Below are 23402 nucleotides of genomic sequence, written 5' to 3' on the forward strand. Positions count from 1 at the left end.
CATTTTGAGTGCTTTTCTTTTCTGGAAGTTCTGACCTTTTTGGATTTTCCTGAAAGACTAATATTTCTGGAGCTTGATAGACATGTGAACCTGGTCAGGAGAAGGCTTGAGGATCATGAGTTAGAGCAGAAAGAGATTTCTGATGAGAGAGACAAGATCAGGAGGAATTATATTTCATCAAGGGTCAAAATGTCCTATGAAGGTAATTCACACTGATTTTTGAAGAGTATAAGATCCCATTCTTTTGCTTTACTCCTCCACCTTATTATACCTCCTCACACCCCAGTGACTCTTCTTTGCCCTGTTTCCTCCTCCCTTCCCATCCTTTCTTCCTTCATTCCTTTCTTCCTAATTAAAGTTTCTCATGAAAAACAACTGCTAGAAAAAATGTTATGCCTTTTAGTATTTTATTAAAATATTACAGTTTAAACATTTTTCATATTTTTCTAGAGAGCGGCAAAGAATTTTTTCTGCTTTCAGGCATGAACCAGGTCACAATTCATTGGGATGTGGTAATAGCTCTCTACATATTCTTCAGTTGGTGTCATGGAGGTATAGTATTTTGAGTACCTATTGTTATTTTTTATTCAAATAAAATACTGAGTGTTTATTAGGTTCATGACATTATGCTTGAATATCTGAAGGATAAAAATTATTATATTGGGAAAATTATATGCACATAAAATTATGTGGAATGAAATGTGAGTCCAACTTCCCTCCTAAAGCATCTTGACAGAGTTCTAATTCTTATATCAAAATTTCCATGAAGTGGTCTAATTCTCATATCAACATTTCCACAAAAGAGTTTATTATTTTGGTTTGGCATAATCTGTCTTTGAACATTTTTAACTTATATAACTCATCAAACATTTGAATTTTATTCAATTCCACAAACAACTTATTGATGATTACTCTGTATAAGGTGCTGTGCTAAGCCTTGTCTTCCTCACGACTTTGTGCAGTAGTATTATGTGCTATTATTATTATTATTTTGTAATTCACACAAACAGCTGGCATTATGACAAAGGCATACACAGCTTTTAAGAGTGGGAGGTGGGAGATCATCAGAAGTTCAGGCAGGTCAGCCATTGGCTCTTGAGAGTTTCTATTGGGGGCACAGCATCTTGGACAGGCGAGAGGGACTCATTTACTAAGAGATAAGCAACACCAAGGGCTTCCCATGTGGCTCAGTGGTGAAAGAATTCGCCTGTCAATGCAGGAGATGCAGGAGATGCTGGTTCAATCCCTGGGTAGGGAAGATTCCCTGGAGGAGGCCATGACAACCTGGCAGGCTACAGTTCATAGGGTTGCAAAGAGTTGTACACGACTGAGTGACTGAGCATGCATGCACACACAAGCAACATCAAGGCAGGGTTTTAGATCTTGAAGGAAGCTTTGCAAATCATGCAACTTACTCAGAATAGTGACAAAAGCAAAACTATCTTCTGCAGGTTGGGACAAACTTATATTAGACATATAGTAGTCCCACCATGAGAGCTAGAATCCCTCCAGCAGGATATCAGACACTTCCAGAGTCAGACCAACAGTATCCAAGAAGGTTTCGTAGAAATAAGACATCATTTATCATTTCCTTTTTCCAGCTTCTGGAAATATGCAAATGATAAGTCAGACTTCTGTTTATACATGGAATTCTCCAGGCAAGAACACTGGAGTGAGTAGTCATTCCCTTCTCAAGGGGATCTTCCCAATCCAGGGTTCAAACTCAGGTCTCCTGCATTGCAGGCAGATTCTTTACCATCTGAGCCACCAGGGAAGCCCGTTTATACATCTGAGTGATTAATATGAAGTATAGAGAAATAAGACAAGTCCATATGACATGGCATTAGAGACTTTTCAGGTGTTCATTAGAAATTATTCAATCTGCTGTAATATTTTTACTATCTTTTCCAAATTTTCTACTAGAATGATATTTTACCCCCTTTTAAATAGCTTTGCTGAAATACAAAAAATAAACACTATGTTTAGCATTTTTCTGACCAACACCCTCCAAATTAACATATTTTGTATGACTTATTTTAACATATTAAAAAGAGAAATTAACATGCTTTTGTCTGACTTATTCTTACAAGTTGACTCCTGCCGATTACTGATTTCTTTTTCTATATAGTGAAAAATCATCGACTTACTAATTCATTCCCAGCAGTGAAGCTCAGTGAAGCTCAGCAGTCCGGTGTTTCTGGGTTTTTTCTTTTATTCTATTTTTTAAAACCAAAACAACATTTATCCAAATTTGAAGTCTTCTGACACTTTTAATATTTTCTGTGTATTCTTAAACACTACTCACGTTTCATGATAGTATTCACATATTTTTTAAGGTGCTGAAGAAACAGTTTCTCTGAACTTGAATTGCTGAACTTCTTTAAAACAGTAGGGGTTTCCCAGGTGGCGCTAGTGGTAAAGAACGCCTGCCAATGCAGGATACATAAGAGATGTGGGTTTGATCCCTGGGTTGGGAAGATCCCCCAGAGGAGGCAAGGCAAACTACTCCAGTATTCTTGCCTGGAGATATGGACAGAGGAGCCTGGCAGACTACAGTCCATGGGGTCACAAAGAGGTGGACAGCGACTCAGCATGGCAAAGCAGTCAGATGCTTTCTTAAAACTTCTTTTCATGTCTTTGGCTTCAAATTCCTATTAATAATAATGGAATTATTTTTATCACTACTTCAACATTTAAATATTTATAATTTATATGTGAATGCTACATAAACGGACATATTAAATTATATTTATATTATAAAAGTTAATTTTTAAGCTTTGAATTCTAAAGATAAGGACTTTTACAATTAAATACTGGCCTTTAATTATCACTTTGATAAGGTTTTAAGATATCCTAATGCTTAGAATTTAGAATATTTAGAAAAAGCCTACAATGAATTTTCCTTGATGTGAATTTAACTTAATTGATATTGCATTACATTGTCATTTGAGTTTATGAAAATGCCTTTATTGTCTTTTGGCTATAAAAATAATACATTATTATATAATTTTTAAAACACAGAAATATTCAATTAAAAATAAAAATTAACACACAGAGATTATCATTGATAATATGTATCTTTAATTCATTCATCTATTTATTCTTAACATCGAGCCTATATTAAATATTTTGTTTTGCAACTTGCTTTTCAACTTAAAAATATATTCTGAACATTTCCTCATATTTTTAAATTAATGATGAATTTTAAGTGGTGGTCAAGCAATAAATTTTTGCAACTAGTACGAGTATGATTTCACTCATTAAGCTCATAATTTTCTAATAAAAGTAGCCCTTATCTATAAAAGAAGGAAAGACAGTAGCTGAAGAATGGGGTTTGGATTCTTCACTACCAATTGTTGTTTCTAACGTTACCTTTGAAACATAAGGTAGCTTCAAAATGCTTCATTCCTCACCTTTAAAATAGAAGAGCTAATTATATTTGCACTTTAGACTGCTAGAGAAGCTGAAAAGCTGAAAGCTGATTCTAGGCTTGTGTAATGCTGTCGAACATCAACAGAACATAGTAAAAACACACTGATTAGCTAAGCAACTAAATGATACACTGAGTCCTAATGGTAAAAACAAAAAACAAAAAACAAAAAACACTGATAAGCTAAGCAATTAAAGGATACACTGAGTCCTAAAACTCTTTTCCAATGGAAATTATTCCATTCAGTGCAGTTCAGTCGCTCAGTCATGTCCAACTCTTTGTGACCCCATGAACCGCAGCACACCAAGCCTCCCTGTCCATCACCAACTCCTGGGGTCCACCCAAACCCATGTCCATCGAGTCGGTGATGCCATCCAACCATCTCATCCTCTGTCATCCCCTTCTCCTCCTGCCCTCAATCTTTCCCAGCATCAGGGTCTTTGCAAATGAGTCAACACTTTGTATCAGGTGGCCAAAGTATTGGAGTTTCAGCTTCAACATCAGTCCTTCCAGTGAGCACCCAGGACTGATCTCCTTTAAGATGGACTGGTTGGATCTCCTTGCAGTCCAAGGGACTCTCAAGAGTCTTCTCCACCATCACAGTTCAAAAGAATCAATTCTTCAGCACTCAACTTTCTTTACAGTCCAACTCTCACATCTATACATGACCACTGGAAAAACCATAGCCTTGACTAGATGGACCTTTGTTGGCAAAGTAATGTTTCTGCTTTTTAATATGCTGTCTAGGTTGGTCATAACTTTTCTTCCAAGGAGTAAGCATCTTTAATTTCATGGCTGCAATCTAATTATTTTTGACTGGATTATTTTGAATGGAATATTTGACTAATTAATCCATTCAGTTCAGTTCAGTTCAGTCGCTCAGTCGTGCCCAACTCTTTGAGACCCCATGAATCACAGCACACCAGGCCTCCTGTCCATCACCAACTCCCAGAGTTCACTCAGACTCACGTCCATCGAGTCAGTGATACCATCCAGCCATCCCATCCTCGGTTGTCCCCTTCTTCTCCTGCCCTCAATCCCTCCCAGCATCAAAGTCTTTTCCAATGAGTCAACTCTTCGCATGAGGTGGCCAAAGTACTGGAGTTTCAGCTTTAGCATCATTCCTTCCAAAGAAATCCCAGGGTTGATCTCCTATAGAATGGAGTGGTTGGATCTCCTTGCAGTCCAAGGGACTCTCAAGAGTCTTCTCCAACACCACAGTTCAAAAGCATCAATTCTTCGGTGCTCAGCCTTCTTCACAGTCCAACTCTTCCATTAGACAAAAACAATTTTAAATGCAAAGCATATTCTTCTGAGTATCTGGTTTTAATGTTTTACATGGAATTAATTATTTTATCTATTTGTTTTCCAGGGATTACAAATATAAACTGCTCTGGACACATCTGGGTAGAACCTGCCACAATTTTTAAGATGGGTATGAATATCTCTATATATTGCCAAGCAGCAATTAAGAACTGCCAACCAAGGAAACTTTATTTTTATAAAAATGGCATCAAAGAAAGATATCACATCACAAGAATCAATAAAACAACAGCTCGCCTTTGGTATAACAACTTTGTGGAGCCACAAGCCTTTGTGTACTGTACTGCTGAATGTTCCAGATATTTTCCAGAGACACTGATATGTGGAAAAGACATTTCTTCTGGATGTAAGTGTTGGGGTGCATTCAAAAGCCGAGTGAAAGTCAGCCTAACAATTAACTGGTAACTACCAATACTGTCTAAAAACGGAGGCAAATTAATATACTTCGCTTCTTCTGTTAGTTTAATGTAGGTATCGCAAATTTGAATGTCTCCAGGAGCCAGGCTGGTGAAATGTTGCATTAAGAAGCTGGTGGGATCTGTGCAGAGAGGAAAACACATAGATAGCTTACTGAGCACGGTGTCCAGCTTCAGCATCTCTGAGGGTTCAGTATTCTTAGATCTTTTGGTCCTTCCAAAGAAGATGGAAGTGTAAATTTTCAATGTGAACTCTACAAACTTTTCAATGCTGCCAACATATTCAAAATACAATTTTTTTAACACTAGCCTGGCCGAACACAGGTTTCTAGGTATGTGAAAGGCAGCACTCTCATATTTTCAGTGTTTTTATGTTTAACTATTTTTCACTTCACACTGTTTTCCGAACTAATATCAACCTTGAAGGAGAGTCCATTGAGAAATTTTGAGGCTAAGATTTCGGAAGGAAAAAAACAGTTGCAATACTAGCTTTGTATCTCTGCTATGTTTCTTACCAGCTGTGTGACTTCAGGAAAGTTGCTTAACCAGTTTGTGCCTCAATTCCATGTCTGTAAGATGAGGCTAATCATATTGATCATGGTAAACATCAAATTTCAATAACTTATTTAAAAGTGTATTATATACTTTAAACTATAATATTAATGTGCCTGAGCCCTTTTAAATGGAACCTTTTGATAAAACATGGGGTGATTTTGATACAATTCCCTGCTCCTAATGTCACTGCCCCAATTGTGAATCATTGTGTTTGCTGCTATAATTATTAAGAAAAAAATGAATTGTTATTTTTAAAAACATTTGCTAACTTCAATGTGTGTTCATAGTATCCGGAAAGTGTTTAAGTTACTATAGTAATATGGGCTGGCCTGTATAATTATACACTTAATTCTTGGTTCTACTATTACAAAAGAAAAATCAGTAACTTCAGTACTGGTTTAATCTAGAGTTTCATTCCCTACAGCATCTGGGCCCATTTTTAGTGAAAGATAGAGGGCTTTGGATCTTTGCTACATTCCCTTTCTCCATACTTTCGAGAATCCAATCTGAGTTCTTCCTCATCTCCAGTCCTCACCTAGACAGACCAAGTCCTCCACCTGGCCACCTCTACCTGTCCCTAAAGGGAGTGTCTGAGAAGAAGGAGGCTTTTTTCTTTAAAGCAAGGCCATTGTCCTGCTGGGCACTTGACCTCCTTGCTTCAACAAAGAAGAGCTGTAGGAAGTAGCAGAGGTGAACTGAGGAAGGAAATTAATAGGTTTTGGAGTTAAAGAAAAAATTTAGGCCTTAAAATAATAATAACATGCTAAACTTGCCCTAAATTGTGGAAACTGAAACCACAAGTAGACATCTTATCTGATGTCTGAGGACTTCTTAGCTTGTCCGCATCCTCAGGAAACAAGAGTAACCCTCTTGCTTAGTTACATTCCTACTTATCCTTGATGGTTGGGGGGTGGGTTGTTGAGAGAATATTTCACTGGAGAACAAATGAGCAACTGTCATGGTTGTGGGGAAAGGTTAGTTTTAATTTTAAGCCCGAGTAAGAAAGGAGGCGGAAATGTGGCCTCCTTCCCTGTGTTGCATTTTGAGTGACCAGTGATGCCCAACCTCTCTCCAGGGTTGGCTGAGGCCTTCTGCCCCCAAACACAACCACCAGGCTCTTTGAGGGCCAGGGAATGGCCTCTTCCTCCCTTCTAGGACAACACATTAGAAGCACTTACATTTTCTGCTGACAGCTGCTTAGAAAGAACATTACCCTTTCCACTTGTTTACTCTGTGATTTGGGAACTTTTTACATAGATCTCTGGTTATGAGTGTGAAAGTGTAACTGCCATGTAAGAATTTACTCAAAGCCCTGAGTTCAAGAACCCCCGTGTTCTTGGGCTCTACATTCTTAGTAAACAAAACTTCCTATTGAAGTAGGTCAAGTAGAGGTTTTTGAGGGTTTTTGTGGTATTCTAGAAATCACACTGCTTTCACTGGATCACTTTGATTACAGGATACTCTTCCTGTGAGCTTTACCGTGTCAACTTATCATCACTGTTCTGAACAAAATGATTATGTGCATTTTTTTAGACTGGAGACAAATCATACAAAAGAAAGAGAAGATAAAGGAGTCGTTGCTTTTCCTAAAAAGATATCCAAACATTAAAAGTTCCATACTTTGATGTGTAATTTGTGAAATACAAGCTATTATCACAGTTTCATTTTTAGCCATAATCTTAGACTTCTTAGATTGCTATCTGTAAGTGTACACACATCATGAAAAGTATTCTATCAGAGTCACACCAGTCCTGGAATAAAACACTTTAAGATTCCTCTATTCCTTTAAAAATACCAAATTAAACTATTCATGAAACAGTCATGTTTCCACTGAATCATTAAAAAGTTTAAATATATCGAACTTGAATTTTAATCATCTTTGATCTCTGCTTATCATCTGATGAAAGTAGACTTATTATCCAATAAAAGGCCCTGAAAAGTTGTCTTTAACATTGCTACTCAGTCTTATTAGTGACACAATAGGCCAGTCTGTGCACTCTTTGGGTAAGGAATTATGAAGAGATCTTTGCCAGAAGTATTGTCTTTCTTTTCATTTTAAATTCTCATTATCATTTTATTAATCAAACCAATCAAGCCATGAAATACACTTTACTTTGTGGTTAGTATGCACCAAAAATGTGTTAAACAATAGCAATTCAGAGAAGAGGGGATCACAGACTCTGCTGTCAAGAAGCCCTCAGTTGAAAACGATCCTTGGCTAAACTTTGAATTAATAAGAAACATGGCTTGTGAATAGTAAGGGACCCAGTAGGAGGGGAGATATGTGATGGGCAGGAGAGAGCAGAGTATTCTCTCGTATCTGGCTGTACAGCAGGTTTTTACCCATGGACATTTAATAACCCAGCGGGTAAAGAATCTGCTTGCAATGCAAGAGATACAGGAGATGAGGGTTCAATCCCTGGATTGGGAAGACACCTGGAGAAGGAAATGACAACCCATTCCAGTATTCTTGCCCAGGAATCCCACAGACAGAGGAGCCTGGAGGGCTACAGTCCAATCGGGTTGCAAAGAGTCCAACATGACTAAGCGACTAAGCACACACAATGGAATCTAAAAACAATTTGGTCTTATTTTATATCTATATTCACATTCCCATCTTTACATAGCTTCATATTAACAAATAGCATGTTTATTTGCACATAAGTGTTTAATCTATTTGCTCTTTTACAAAGTTAATTAGCTACCAGACATAACCCTGAGTATTCACTTCAAAGAAAATGCTGTGGAATAACATAGCCCAAAAGACTGACAGTTGTCTTTTATGATGGCCAAATCAAAGATACTCTGAAACTAGAGGGAAAAAATAACTTTAGCACAAATCACTGAAGGACCCCAAGTCAGTCAGTATCCAAAATGATTTAAATTTATGTTTCTACACCTACCTCCTTAAAGGCTCAAGTAAAACTTAAAGATTTATTTTATCTTACTTGGAGTCCAATTTCTCCCCCACTGCAGTTTGATGATACAACTCATCAAAATGTTTTAAAGCACTTTAGTATGTTCTTACTGTCTGAAAATATGTTTTAAAATCATTAAATCAAATTGCATTCATATAGAATGTTTTTATTTAACATTTTGGACCAACAAAAAAGAAATACCCATCATTTCTGTAATCTTACTACATTTCTTATAATCTTACTACTAGCAGACTCCATCTTCAATAATTTGGAATATGTCTTTCTTGTTTCAGTCTCTTTCTCTGTGTGTGTGTCTCTGCCTCTTTTCTCTGTTTCTCTGTCTCTCTCTCTCTTGCTACCCCTTTATCTCTCTGTCTCTCAAATGAGACCACTATACTATACTATTTTGTAACTTATTTTTTCATTTTATCATATGGCTCTTACTTATTTAATTAAACATATTTTGAGTTGCTTCCAAGGCCAGATACTTATATTGTCTTCAATAACTTTGTTTTTTGTTGTATTTCAGGAATGTATTTTGGGAAATTAAGCTGGTTTCCAATTCTTCCATTATTATGAACAACACTTTAAGAGGCAAACCCTTTTAGCCAAATATTTTTGTGTATCTATGAACATTTTAGTAAGGATGCTAAAATTTAGCCAAATATTTTTGCATATCTATGAACATTTTAGTAAGGATGCTAAAATTTTCCTAGATGTAAAATTGCTCGGTTGCAAGATATTACTCCTGCTTTACAGATTATGATAAAGGTTGTTCCAATTTGCATTTCCACCAGCAGTGTGTTAGAGGATTTGCTTGAGTCCATTTCAACACTATGGATGACCATTTTTAAAAACCTTGCCAATTTGATAGTTTTAAATGACATCTATTATTGGTTCAGTTTGTAATGAAGATAAATTTTTTCCATATATGTATTTCTTATTTTATAAGTATTATTCTTGGTAGATGATTTATAGATGAAGTACAGGAATATATCTATGTTTAAGCTAAATCTTTGGGTATAATTTCAGGTGCATAAATGTCTGTATTTTTATTTGTTCTGAGGCCCCATACTTTCATTTTTCTTCTTTCCTTAATGGGACAGAATTATTGGTTTATTTTTTGGTTTGTTTAATTTTTATTTTATAGCTGATTAACAATGTTGTATTAATTTCATCCTCTCATTTTTCATATCATTTTTTGAGTAACCAGTTTCCCAGGCAGTGTTGCACAAGTAGGCACAAGCTGAGAGAGCCACCCCTAAAAAGTGAGCATATGGTAAATGCTTAGTATTTCCATACTTCTTTTTTGATCTTGATTCTTGGTAATTTATTACTGGATGATGTATCTGAAAATTCCAGATGCTGTTCTATATTTGTTGGGGTTTCATAGGCTTTAGAGGCTCCAAGGGCTCCAACAGAACTCTCTCATCTTTTCTCATCTCTTGGGTTTTGTTTTCCCCTGTGCTGGCTTCATTGTTAAATAGACTGTTTCACTATGACAGCAAGATGGCCATCAACAGCCCATAGCTTACATGACACTCAGAGACAGTAAATTAAGGCAGGGAGAAAGCACATCTTCTACAGTAGCCCCAGAAAAAGTTCCTTGGATAATTCTGATTGGTTCATCTTGGGTCATGGGTTCATTCCCAATGGAAATACTCGATCAGGCAGACTAGGTCAAGGGCACAGTTCTGTGTGTCAAGGCACACCCCTTGGCACAGGGTTGGAGTGGGGATGAGGTTAGGAATGAGGAAGATGTCAGTTCTTACAAGGAAGGATGGTGGCAGTCAAAAATTAACAATATTCTCCAAAATTTGGCCATTCAGAGAAAGAGTTGAAGGCATGGGAGAAGAGAGAAAAAGAAACTAGAAATAGAATTCTGTGAATGCCTAAAAAATTTTAATCTTTCTTTCCTGTAGTGAAATGTACTTTTTAAGAGATTCTTACGTGTACAGTTCTATGAATGCCAGTGGTGTATATACACATTGACCTCATTGTGCAACCATCACCCCCATCCATTTCCAGTACTTTTTTCATCTCGCAAAACCGAAACTCTGTACCCAATACAACAACCCTTCATTTCTCCCAACTCCTCAACCCTTGGCCACCACCATTCTACTTTCAGTCTCTGTGAGTTCAGCTGTTCTAGACATCGCCTATAAATAGAGTCATATAGTGTTTGTCCTTTTGTGGCTGGCTTATTTTATTTAGCATAATGTCTTCGAGGTTCATCTATGTTGTAGCATGGGTCAGAATTTCCTTTCTTTTAAAGGTTGAGTATGTATGTATGACTATCAAACTTTTTTTCTTTTTGGCCTCACCCTGAGGCATGTGGGATCTTAGTTCCCTGACCCAGGATCAAACCTGCTCCCCTTACATTGGAATGCTAGAGTAGAGGGTAAATATGGAGAGCACTTTCACAACAGCCAAAAGGCAGAGAGATTTCAAGGTTCAGTTCAGTTCAGTTCATTTCAGTCGCTCAGTCGTGTCCGACTCTTTGTGACCCCATGAATCACCGCATGCCAGGCCTCCCTGTCCATCACCAAATCCTGGAGTTCACTCAAACTCATATCCATCGAGTCGGTGATGCCATTCAGCCATCTTATCCTCTGCCGTCCCCTTCTCCTCCTGCCCCCAATCCCTCCCAGCATCAGAGTCTTTTCCTATGAGTCAACTCTTCACATGAGGTGGCCAAAGTATTGGAGTTTCAGCTTTAGCATCAGTCCTTCCAATGAACACCCAGGACTGATCTCCTTTAGAATGGACTGGTTGGATTTCAAGGTGGGAAAGACCAAAATAGCAAATTCTGCAGATTCAAGCTCAATGATGACCGTAAAGAAATCATGGGATTTGTGGATTAGAAAGTCATTGATGACCTTAACAACAGTGGTTTTGGTGGAATTGTGGGTCTGAATCTTGATTGTTTGGGGTTCAAAAGTATATGGAAACTGAGGAAAAAAGACCAGTATCAGTTCAGTTCAGTTCTGTTCAGTCGCTCATAATGGACTTCAAAAAAGAAAAAAGCTATTGTGAAAAGGAGAAAGATATACTGACAGCTGAGGGAAGAGAATTTGGGGCGGAATTCTTTTGGATGGGAGGAACTTGATCATCTTAGTATCCCGAAAGAGGGAATGTAGTAAAGTGTGTGAAGGAAAGTAGCAATGTTTCAGGGCAAAATGGGCTAGAATGTGAGCTGGAAGGGGTGGAATGGGGCAAGTGCTGATTGACCTGGTTTTCCAAATAATATGGAATGATTATCAACTAACTATAAAAAACCTTGATGTTTCTGTGGTGGCTCCTAAGTGATATATTTTGTTGCAGATCCACCAGATGTACCGGACAAAGTAACCTGTGTCATTTATGAATATTCAGGCAACATGACTTGTACCTGGAACCCTGGGAGGCCCACCTACATAGACACAAAGTATGTGGTGTACGTGAAGAGGTAGGTTCCCTCCTCAACAGTCTGTCCTGAGCAATTCCACTCCAGTTCAGCCAGTGCTGTGCCTCCAGCAGGGATCCAAGAAATCTGCCTCAAATGTTAAATGCATCTTTACTATCCCCAACTCCCTAATATCGATCAAGGAATCCACCAAAGCACTTTTCAGGCCATTGATATTTTCACCCTGTGAGGTAATATGTTCCATAATCTTTATGCTGTTTTTACTCATTGGAGGTGACTGGGCAAGGACCTAATGTGATACAGCACAGTTTTAAAAGGATCTTTGCTTGAATCTCAGCTCTCTCCTCCTTCTAGGATTTAGGCACTTAAACTCTCCAAATTGTCATTTCTGTATCTTTAAAATAGGCTTGAAAATAGAACCTAATGGATAGGTTAATTCTGTTTAAGTGGAATTTGACTTTTAAAGTGTGAATCACCATGCCAGGTACATCAGTACAGTTCAGTCGCTCAGTCATGTCTGACTCTGCAACCCCATGTACTGTAGCATGCCAGGCTTCCCTGTCCATCACCAACTGCCAGAACTTGCTCAAACTCATGTCTATTGAGTTGGTGATGCCATCCAACCATCTCATCCTCTGTCTTCCCCTTCTCCTCCTGCCTTCAATCTTTCCCAGCATCAGGGTCTTTTCCAATGAGTCAGTTCTTCGCATCAGGTTGCCAAAGTATTGGAGTTTCTGCTTCAGCATCAGTCCTTCCAATGAGTATTCAAGACGGTTTTCCTTTAGGATGGACTGGTTGGATCTCCTTGCAGTACAAGAGACTCTCGAGAGTCTTCTCCAACACCACAGTTCAAAAGCATCAATTCTTTGGCATTCAGCTTTCTTTATAGTCCAACTCTCATATCCATATTCCACATATGGAAAAACTATACCTTTGACTTTGTCAGCAAAGTAATACCAGATCCAGAGATAGCACTAAATTCATGGGAGATAGTATTAATAATGAACCCCAAATCTTAAATTTGGTGTCTATATATACCAACCATCTTCCCTGGCTTGGGAGCTATCAGGACACAGGACTTTCAGCTTTAAAACTGAAATCAATAATTGAATGAAAGTAATAAACTCTGGGAAATGGTGATGGACAGGGAGGCCTGGCGTGCTGTGATTCATGAGGTCACAAAGAGTCTGACACGACTGAGCGACTGAACTGAACTTGTGTACAATGTCACGAACCTCTACCCATAGTTCTTCAGGCACTCTGTCTACCATATCTAATCCCTTGACTCTGTTTATCACCTCTACTGTATAACCATAAGGGATTTGATTTAGATCATATTTGAATGGTCTAGGGGTTTTCCCTACTTTCTTCAATTTAAGCCTGAATTTTGCCATAAGGAACTGATGATATGAGCCTGATGATATGACAGTCAGCTCCTGGTCTTGTTTTTACAGACTGTATAGAGTTTCTCCATCTTCAGCTATAAATAATATAATTAGTCTGATTCCAGTATTGACCGTTAGGTGATGTCCATGTGTAGAGTTATCTCTTGTGTTGTTGGAAGAGGGTGTTTGCTATGACCAGTGTGTTCTCTTGGCAAAACTCTGCTAGCCTTTTCCCTGCTTCATTTTGTACTCCAAGGCCAAACTTGCCTATTACTTCAGGTATCTTTTGACTTGTTACTTTTGCATTGCAGGCCCCTATGATGAAAAGGACATCTTTTTTTGGTGTTAGTTCCAGAAGGTCTTGTAGGCCTTCATATAACCATTCAACTTCAGCTTCTTTGGTATTAGTGCTTGGGGCATAGACTTGGATTACTGTGATGTTGAATGGTTTGCCTTGCAAATGAACTGAGATCATTCTGTTGTTTTTGAGATTGCATCCAAATACTGCATTTTGAACTCTTTTGTTGGCTATGAGGGCTACTCCATTTCTCCTAAGGTGTTCTTGCTCACAGTAGTAGATATAATTGTCCTCTGAATTAAATTTGCCATTCCCGTTGATTTTAGTTCACTGATTCCTAAAATGTCAGTGTTCACTCTTGCCAGCTCCTGCTTGACCACGTCCAATTTACCTTGATTCATGGATCTAAAATTTCAACTCGTATGCAATATCATTTTTTACAGCATCGGATTTCACTTTCACCACCAGACACATGCACAACTGAGCATGGTTTCCGCTTTGGTCCAATCTCTTCATTCTTTCTGGAGCTACTTTTCTGCCCTTCCTCAGTAGCATATTGGGCACCTACTGACCTGGCAGGCTCATCTTCCTATACCATATCTTTTTGCCTTATCGTACTGTTGATATGTTCTCAAGGCAAGAACACTGGAGTGGTTTGCTATTCCCTACTCCAGTGGGCCAGGTTTTGTCAGAACTCTTCACTATGACCTGTCTGTCTTACATGGCCCTCCGTTGCATGGCTCATTGCTTCAATGAGTTACGCAAGCCCCTTTGCCACAACAAGGCTGTGATCCACGAAGGTGAGGTCATATGCTAAGTCAGTTTAAACTTTTGAGGAACTGCCACACTGTTTTTTTTTAATTGAAGTATAGCTGATTTATAATATTTTGTTAGTTTCAGGTGTACCACATAATGATTCAATATTTTTCTAGGTTATACTCCATTTAAAGTCATTACAAAATAATTGCTATATTTTCCTATGCTATACAATATATTTTGATGTCTATTTATGTTATAGATAATAGTTTGTATCTTAATCTCATACCCCTATCTTGCCCCTTCCCTCTCTCCTCTCCCCACTAGTAACCACTAGTTTGATTTCTATATCTGTGAGTCTATCTCGTTTTTTGTCATATACATTTGTTTTAGATTCTGCATATAAATGAAAACAGAGATTTCTCTTTGTCTGACTTATTTCACTGAGCCTAATACTCTCTAGGTCCAATAACATTATTACAAATGGCATAATTTCATTCTTTTTTATGCCTGAATAATATTCCATTGTATATATATGGACATCAGGATGCATGTCTCTTTTTGAATGAGTGTTTTCATTTTCTTTCAATATATATTCAGCAGTGGAATTCCTGAATGATATGTTAGTTTTAGTGTTTTGAGGAAACTCCATACTGTTTTCTATAATGGCTACACCAATTTTCAATCCCACCAACAGTATACTAAGGTTTCCTTTTACTCATATCCTTGCCAACATTTGTTATTTGTAGAGTTTTTGATAATAATCATTCTGACAGGTGTAAGGTGATATATCATTGGTATTTGGTGGAAGGGAGAGCTGTTGGGCTTTTTTGATCTTGCCATGTAGCTTTTGGGGTCTTAGTTCTCTGTCCTGGGATTGAACCCAGGCCCTTGGCAGAGAGTGTGGATTCCTAACCAAGGAATCACCACAGGGCATTCCCTCTCATTATTGTTTTGAATTGCATTTCTCTAATAATAGCATTGGGCTTCCCAGGTGGCTCCATGGTAAAGAATCTGCCTGCCAATGTAGGAGATGCAATCTTGATCCAGGGGTTAGGAAGACCCCTTGAAGGAAATGGCAACCCACTCTGGTATTCTTGCCTGGGAAATCCACTGGACAGAAGAGCCTGGTGGGCTACAGTTTATGAGATCACAGAGTCAGACATGACTTAGTGACTGAGCATGCACACAATGACTAGCAATGTTGAGCATTTACTCATGTGCCTGTTGATTACTTGTATATCTTCTCTGGAAAAATGTTTATTCAGGTCTTCTGCCCATTTTTATACTGCCATACTGTTTTCTAAAGAAGTTACATCAGGGGAGTTCAGGATGGGGGACATATGTGCACCCATGGCTGATTCATGTAGACGTATAGCAAAACCCCCTACAACATTGGAAAGTAATTATACTCCAATTAAAATAAATTAGTTAATTTAAAAAATTATTTTAAAAAAGAAGCCACACCGTTACATGCCCATCTAGGATTCCAACCTCCCCACATTCTTGTCAATATTTGCTATTATCTTGTTGATTATTGTCACCATAGTGAGTATGGTTACTTCTCTCAAATCTTGCTAATATGCCTTCTCAGATTCCTAGCAATGAGACTGTGTGGTAAACTTGAAATAGACATAACACAATTTGAAAAAATATGTTTCTTAAAAAACACTTGCCGACCACCCATAATTTCCTATTTAGTATCATTAAAATGTTCTCACAATTTTATAAGACTATTATACATCTCTTTAAAAGCCATTAATGCATTGACAATTATATGTCTAAATTATTTATACATGGTGGTTTTTGAGGGACATGTCTACTTTATCAAGTGAAGGTTTACTTACAGTAGTTATGAGGACTGAAATTGTTCTTGGTACTCAAGAAGTCACTTTGAAAGTCTAAAGTCTAGGTTTATTAAAGAGTAAAATGTCAGAAATATCCATTGGAAAGAGCAGAAGCTTTAGACTTTAATGTTTGATTTCCAGTTCGCAAACTTATCAGTTAGAAGACTTTAATGGTACAAATATCTGAAAACCCAAGTGCAATGACCCAAACAGACAAGGCTTTATTTATATCAAGCCATTGGTGGTAGGTAGTGCAGAGCTAGTGTGTTAATTCAATTGTACTCCAAGGACCCAGGCTCCTTCTATCTTTCTTCTTTGCAGTCTTTAGAGCATTGACCCTAGTCCTTGGATGCTGCACATCTAGGCTTCTCATCCAAGTTTCAGGCAGGAAAGTAGTGAAGGGAAAAGGAAATTCTCCCACTGACTTCTACTTGCATCTCATTGGCCAGAATTGAATTACGCATCTACTCTATCTGGATGGGAACCCAGGAGAGGAGTACGGTGGATGCTGTTCAGTAATCTAACAGTATCTGCCACAGTTGCTAGCTGGGTGACCTTGGAAAATTTGTTTACCTTTGCTAAACCCTAGCCTCCTGAGAAATGAGTATAGGTAATACAAAACTAAGTATTATAAAACTTATAAGAAAGCAAATTATAAGAAAAGGCTCACAAATAGGAAATACTTAGAAATTGACAAAAAGACGATGTTAGAGTGTTAGAACATTACGGTGAAACTCAAGACTGACTCTCTAGACTTTTTTGATTCATTCTAAAATCAAAACCTGACTGATTTGGGAGAGAAGATAAATGTAAAGCCATAAAAATGATCATTTACAGGCTATCATAAGCAATAACTTTATTTACTTTCTTTTCAAGTAACAATAACTTTAGACAGATGACTATCTAGAAGAAATGTCAAATGTGGTCTAATAAGTAAGACCAATTTTCAAGCTGGTGTACATACATCAATAGTAAAGTCACTCATTTTAAAGTCATTCAAACTAGAAACATAAACTCAATATGGGCAAAAATTTTTGCTTGCTTTGTTTACTGCTATATTTCTTTAGCCTGGGATGAGGCCTGGCATCTAGAAAATGCTCAATAAACATGTGTTGAGTGATCGTTCTCATAACTAGAAATGTACATTTCCTGTATCCTTCCTTCACAATCAAGTTGAATAATAATAACACAAGGTCCTATATATTAAAAAGGTATTTTTTTCACTGTCTGTTCTGAAACGGAGAGTAAATTATAGCCAAGCTTAGGCAAATCTAACCCAAATTCTAAATAAATTGAGCCCAGATTAGTGGAATTTTATTGTATCTTAAAAAGGACATAAAGGATGTGAAGTGATAGCGTAAAAATGAATATGCTGCTGCTGCTGCTGCTAAGTCGCTTCAGTCGTGTCCGTCTCTGTGTGACCCCATAGACGACAGCTCACCAGGCTCCCCCATCCCTGGGATTCTCCCAGCAAGAACACTGGAGTGGGTTGCCATTTCCTTCTCCAATGCATGAAAGTGAAAAGTGAAAGTGAAGTTGCTCAGTCGTGTCCGACTCCTAGCGACCCCATGGACTGCAGCCTACCAGGCTCCTCCATCCATGGAATTTTCCAGGCAAGAGTATTGGAGTGGGTTGCCATTATATTCCTCTAGCAAATTCAAAGAATGAGCTCCTGTAACCACATACAAGTTGGAAAAGAAAACAGACATCTGTTCATCTTACAATTAATTAAAAACACATCCATGAACTGAGAAAAATTACAGAAATCCATTTCTAACTAATGATTAAGGCCTTCCCCCCCCCTAGGAAAAAGATGACTTATAATGAGTTTTCTGGTTGAGGTAGTATCAGATTTAAAAAGGTTCTTCTTTTTAATACCCTGAGAACTCAGGATCCTGAGTTCTCAGGGTATTTTCTACTTTGGCAGTTGCATAGATATCAGCATTTGCAAAGTTTCACTTCCAACTCCTGTGGTTCTATTTTCCAGTAAAATCATGTACAGAGAGAGGCATTTCACCTCAGCCCACCTACTTGTTTCCACAGTGGCAGAAAGATGGCATTCCCTCCATGGGAGCACTGGGGCCATCAGGGCCCCCAGATGGTGTGGGGTTGAAGTTGTAAAGCAGAGGAATTGTGTCTATGTTGTTTCAAGAATCTTCTTTCTGCACAGGACTTCTGTGGTGACCCCACAAACATGACCTTTCACATACTCTTCTCAACCCCTTTGTATTTTGCTAAGTATTGCACCAATGGGTGGTGATAGGAAAAAAAACCAAATCAAACAAACAAACAAAAAACCCTCTGCTATTAAGCATCTACTGTTGTAGCCACCCGTTCAGGGAAACAAACTCACTCAGAAGGACAGTGCAGATAGCGGAGTGCAGTTTATTACACCGGCGGGCCTAAGGCAGAGTCTCCTCTTAGCCAAGGACCCTGACCATTTTTTGTGAAAACCTTATATACCCTAAGTGTACTTGCTCAAACCCACCTCTCCAAATTCCTAGAAACTAGTCTGGACAAGGTAAAAGAGAGATACGATCAAAGTTAGCCCATGGTTCATGTGTCACAAGACTAGATAAACAGTGGACATTTATCAATAGGATTGTGGTCATATCCTGATTAACATAATGGAATTTACGACTTTGTTCTGTTACAGAGATAATTAGCATATTCTTTTAGGCAACGGACAGTCCAAGTACAAGTCCTGAGGCTCTTTTATCCGGGGGTCTGATTTTCCATTGGTATGCCATTTCTATAGACGCCGGGCACAAAGTTCAGAGTCCATTGGGAGGGTGACCATCCATGTAGCCTAATGTTCGCAGCCTGGCCTAAGATGGAGTCCAGCTCTGTCTGTTTCCTCCTTCACTGCTTACTGTTGACCTGTTACCCTCAACAGCTTCATGTAAATACGTTCTTTCTTTATCATGGAAGCTCTTGCAATATCTGTCATGGTACTCAGTAAATACTTGTTGAATGAAAATGAGTGCGTGATGGCCCTTCATTCTATCTTATTCAAGTCAATTTAACAAATACTTATTTAGAATTTCATGCCTTCTTGGAACTATGTTAAATGCTAGAAAACTTTTAAAAAATAGACAGCATCTCTGTGCATGACAAGTTCATAAACTATTTAGAAAAACACCAATAGTATATTTTCAGGTACCATGCAAGACCAATAGGGTCTTTTAGTTTTAATAAGACCCCTAAAATCAATTGCTACTCTTCTACTTCATAAGACCTGCTTGCGTTTGCCACGTTTCTCTCCATATTCATATTCATAATAACCAGACAGAGTTCTTAGATATAATTCCAAATATATTTAAGGCTGTGATGTTATATTTCTACTGAGTTCTTTTGGGACTTAAAAATCAGTTCATTTATTAAAATCCATCTGCTCACTGGTTCTACACCAGTGCTTGGAGAGCTAATTGTGGCTGGGGACAAATACAAATTTACTGACTGATATTACTTTATATTCATGATCACTCACTTCAGCTGAGCCCAGATAGCTACCCAGTAGTCCTGTGGCACTTCACTGGTCAAGTCATTCCCCCACTAACCAGGCAATTATTTTGTTACTGTTTCATCTCTGGTTTCCAACATCTTCTCCCCCTTCTTCCTCTCTGTTGATGACTAACTTCCTATTTCATTGAGAAAATAAGCGTAATAAGAAATACCACAACCTCCCTCATCTGCTGATACACTGACATCTGTACCCTACACTAGGTCTTCCCTTCTGTTACTGTGGATGAACTACCACTGCCCTGAGGCCAGCTCTCACCTATAGACTAGATCTTTCTCTGTCTGCCTGCTAGAGGACAAAGCTCCAGCAATGTTCCTTCCTTTCTTCTGTATCATCACCTTTTCCATCTTTACTGGATCTCCTCATCAGCTTTCAAAATGCTGTAGCGTCTACCTTCCCTAGGCACCCCCTTCCACTGATTTATTTTTCTGCTCCTTCACATGGTACTCTCTTCAAAAAGAGCTGTTCATACTTTCCACTTGTGCTGCTGCGGCTAAGTCGCTTCAGTCGTGTCCGACTCTCTGCGACCCCATAGACGGCAGCCCACTAGGCTCCTCCGTCCATGGGATTTTCCAGGCAAGAGTACTGGAGTGGGTTGCCATTGCCTTCTCCTTTCCACCTCTACTTCCTCTCTTTTCATCCTCTCTTTAATCTTGTCAAGCTTTTGCCCTCCACTTCCAGGTCTTATCAGTGTTGCTAATGACGTCCCCATTGCCAGATGGAGCAGTTTATTCTCAATTCCGACCTTCCTTTTGAGGAAGGGTAGATTTATTATCCGGAGAAGGCAATGGCACCCCATTCCAGTACTCTTGCCTGGAAAATACCATGGACGGAGGAGCCTGGCAGGCTGCAGTCCATGGGGTCGCTAAGAGTCAGACATGACTGAGCGACTTCACTTTCACATTTCACTTTCATGCATTGGAGAAGACAATGGCAACACACTCCAGTGTTCTTGCCTGGAGAATCCCAGAGACGGGGGAGCCTGGTGGGCTGCCGTCTATGGGGTTGCACAGAGTCGGACACGAGTGAAGTGACACAGCAGCAGCAGCAGCAGCAAATTTACTATCAGAAACATTTAACTTAACTTTTTACTTCCTTCTTTGATCTTCCAGGACAGCACTCCCTTTTGGTTCTTCCTGGATGTTTTTTCTCAGTTTCTTTTGCCAATTCTCCTTTATTCTAGTAAAGTAATATCAATACCCTTAGATATGCAGATGACACCACCCTTCTTGCAGAAAGTAAAGAGGAACTAAAGAGCCTCTTGATGAAAGTGAAAGAGGAGAGTGAAAAAGTTGGCTTAAAGCTCAACATTCAGAAAACGAAGATCATGGCATCCGGTCCCATCACTTCATGGGAAATAGATGGGGAAAGAGTGGCTGACTTAATTTTTTTGGTGGCTCCAAAATCACTGCAGATGGTGATTGTAGCCATGAAATTAAAAGACATTTACTCCTTGGAAGGAAAGTTATGACCAATCTAGACAGCATATTAAAAAGCAGAAACATTACTTTGTCAACAAAGGTCCATTTAGTCAAGGCTATGGTTTTTCCAATAGTCATGTATGGATGTGAGGATTGGACTATCAAGAAGGCTGAGCACAGAATTGATGCTTTTGAACTGTGGTATTGGAGAATACTCTTGAGAGTCCCTTGGACTGCAAGAAGATCCAACCAGTCCATCCTAAAGGAGATCAGTCCTGGCTGTTCATTGGAAGGACTGATGTTGAAGCTGAAACTCCAATACTTTGGCCACTTGATGAGAAGAGCTGACTCATTTGCAAAGACCCTGATGCTGGGAAAGATTGAGGGCAGGAGGAGAAGGGGATGACAGAGGGTGAGATGGTTGGATGGCATCATCAACTCAACAGACATGGGTTTGGGTGGACTCCAGGAGTTGGTGATGGACAGGGAAGCCTGGTGTGCTGTGGTTCATGGGGTCACAAATAGTCAGACATGACTGAGCAACTGAACTGAACTGAATAGTGATCCAGAGCTCTGTCCTAGGACCTCTTACTATATTTATCTACATTCATTATCTAAAAGATCTCAACCAAATTTATGGTGTAAAACTCCCTAATCTGTATCTCCAGTCCATATCTCCATCTCTCTCTTGAATTGCAGCCAAATTTTACCTAACTGCATACTCAGTATTTCCTCTTAATGTCCAAAAGCTAATATTTTCAAAACCAAATACTAAATTCCCTCTCCTCAGACTCACGTTCCCTATCTCAGTAAATAACAACTCCATCCTTTGCAATATTCAAATTAAAATCACTGGAGTCCTCCTGGATTTCTTTCTACTATGCCCCCATTCAACTGACAGAAAAACTTATTGCACCTATCTTTAAAAAACTAACTTTTCACTGTCTCGTCCAAGCCACGTCATCTCTCACCTGGGTTAGTAAACTGGTGCTCTAGCCTCTGCCTTTGCCCTGCTACAGTCTATTATTCACAAATAGTCAGAGTAACCCTTTTCACACATCTCAGATGTCACTCCTCTGTTCAGTCTTCCATTTCACTCAGAGATCCTTCCACGGCTCTATGTGACGTTACAGTGCCTTATAAATCTCCTCTCATCTAGGACTCTCTGATCTCATCTCATCCCTTCCCATCTCCTTCAGTCTATCAAAGCTTAATGACCTCCTTACTGTTCTTGAACAGGACAGACAAGGACATGCCTCAGGACCTTTGCACATCACCTACAATGTGCTTCCTCCAGAAAGGCATAATTCTTGATTCTGTACTGCTCCAGTACTACCTTCTCAGATTCTCAGACATGTCTTCCCTTATCTTCCTCCCTAAAAAGATCCCCCCTTACCCTTACTCCTAGCATTTCCTAACCCCCTTCCTTTTTCCTTCTGAATGTTTATCAAAACAAGACATATTATATATGTATTTGTGTGCTCTACAAAGGTTGAGACTTTACCTTTTTTGTTCATTATGGTAGCTCCAGTGTCTAAAGTAGTGCTTAGAATATAGCGGGTGTTAAATGTTAAATAACTTTTGAATGAATGATTAAATTTTAAAAGATACTATTTATCATTATCACCATAAATCAGCAGTGTTTACAGAAAATCTATTAACTGCAACAAGGACTAGGTGCAATGGAAACTTCAGAAAAATATAAATCATACTAATTCCCCTTCAACAAATAATCTGTTATATATATTAATTAGCACAGGAAAAACACAGAAGACGTTTTGAAACTTTGTACTATACAGTTGTATGCAAAAACTGTCCTAAAGTTTAGTCAGTCATTTTGATTGGATTTTTCATCTAAAATAGTGCTTTGTGGTCTAGGTGCTAATATGAGGGTATACTTTAAAAGAAGAATTAAATTACCTAGTAGCTATAGTTAATGTCGGTCTGAGAATACATTTCCATTTTGACTTGTGGTCTCAATATGTGTGATGAAAGAATTAGCCACAAACCAATTAAGAACATGTATGTGGTTTTCTCTAACTGAAAAATATTCAAAGATGCCCTACTTACTACTTACACAGTTGCCATTTTCTTATTTTCACATTTGAATACTTATTTAACACA

The 23402-nt window shown here is 38.6% G+C and overlaps 1 protein-coding gene across 1 annotated transcript in view; it reads left to right on the forward strand.

The window, feature by feature from the left end:
- IL23R (interleukin 23 receptor) overlaps positions 468-23402 on the forward strand; it is a 61792-nt gene continuing 38857 nt past the window's right edge. Inside the window, exons 1-3 of the mRNA XM_005678285.2 lie at positions 468-552; positions 4803-5099; positions 11967-12090. Of these exons, the coding sequence (XP_005678342.2) occupies positions 483-552; positions 4803-5099; positions 11967-12090 (491 nt within the window). The 5' untranslated portion in view covers positions 468-482. The remainder of the gene's footprint in view (positions 553-4802; positions 5100-11966; positions 12091-23402) is intronic.

This window comes from Capra hircus, chromosome 3 (assembly GCF_001704415.2).
Source record: "Capra hircus breed San Clemente chromosome 3, ASM170441v1, whole genome shotgun sequence".
NCBI lineage: Eukaryota > Metazoa > Chordata > Mammalia > Artiodactyla > Bovidae > Capra > Capra hircus.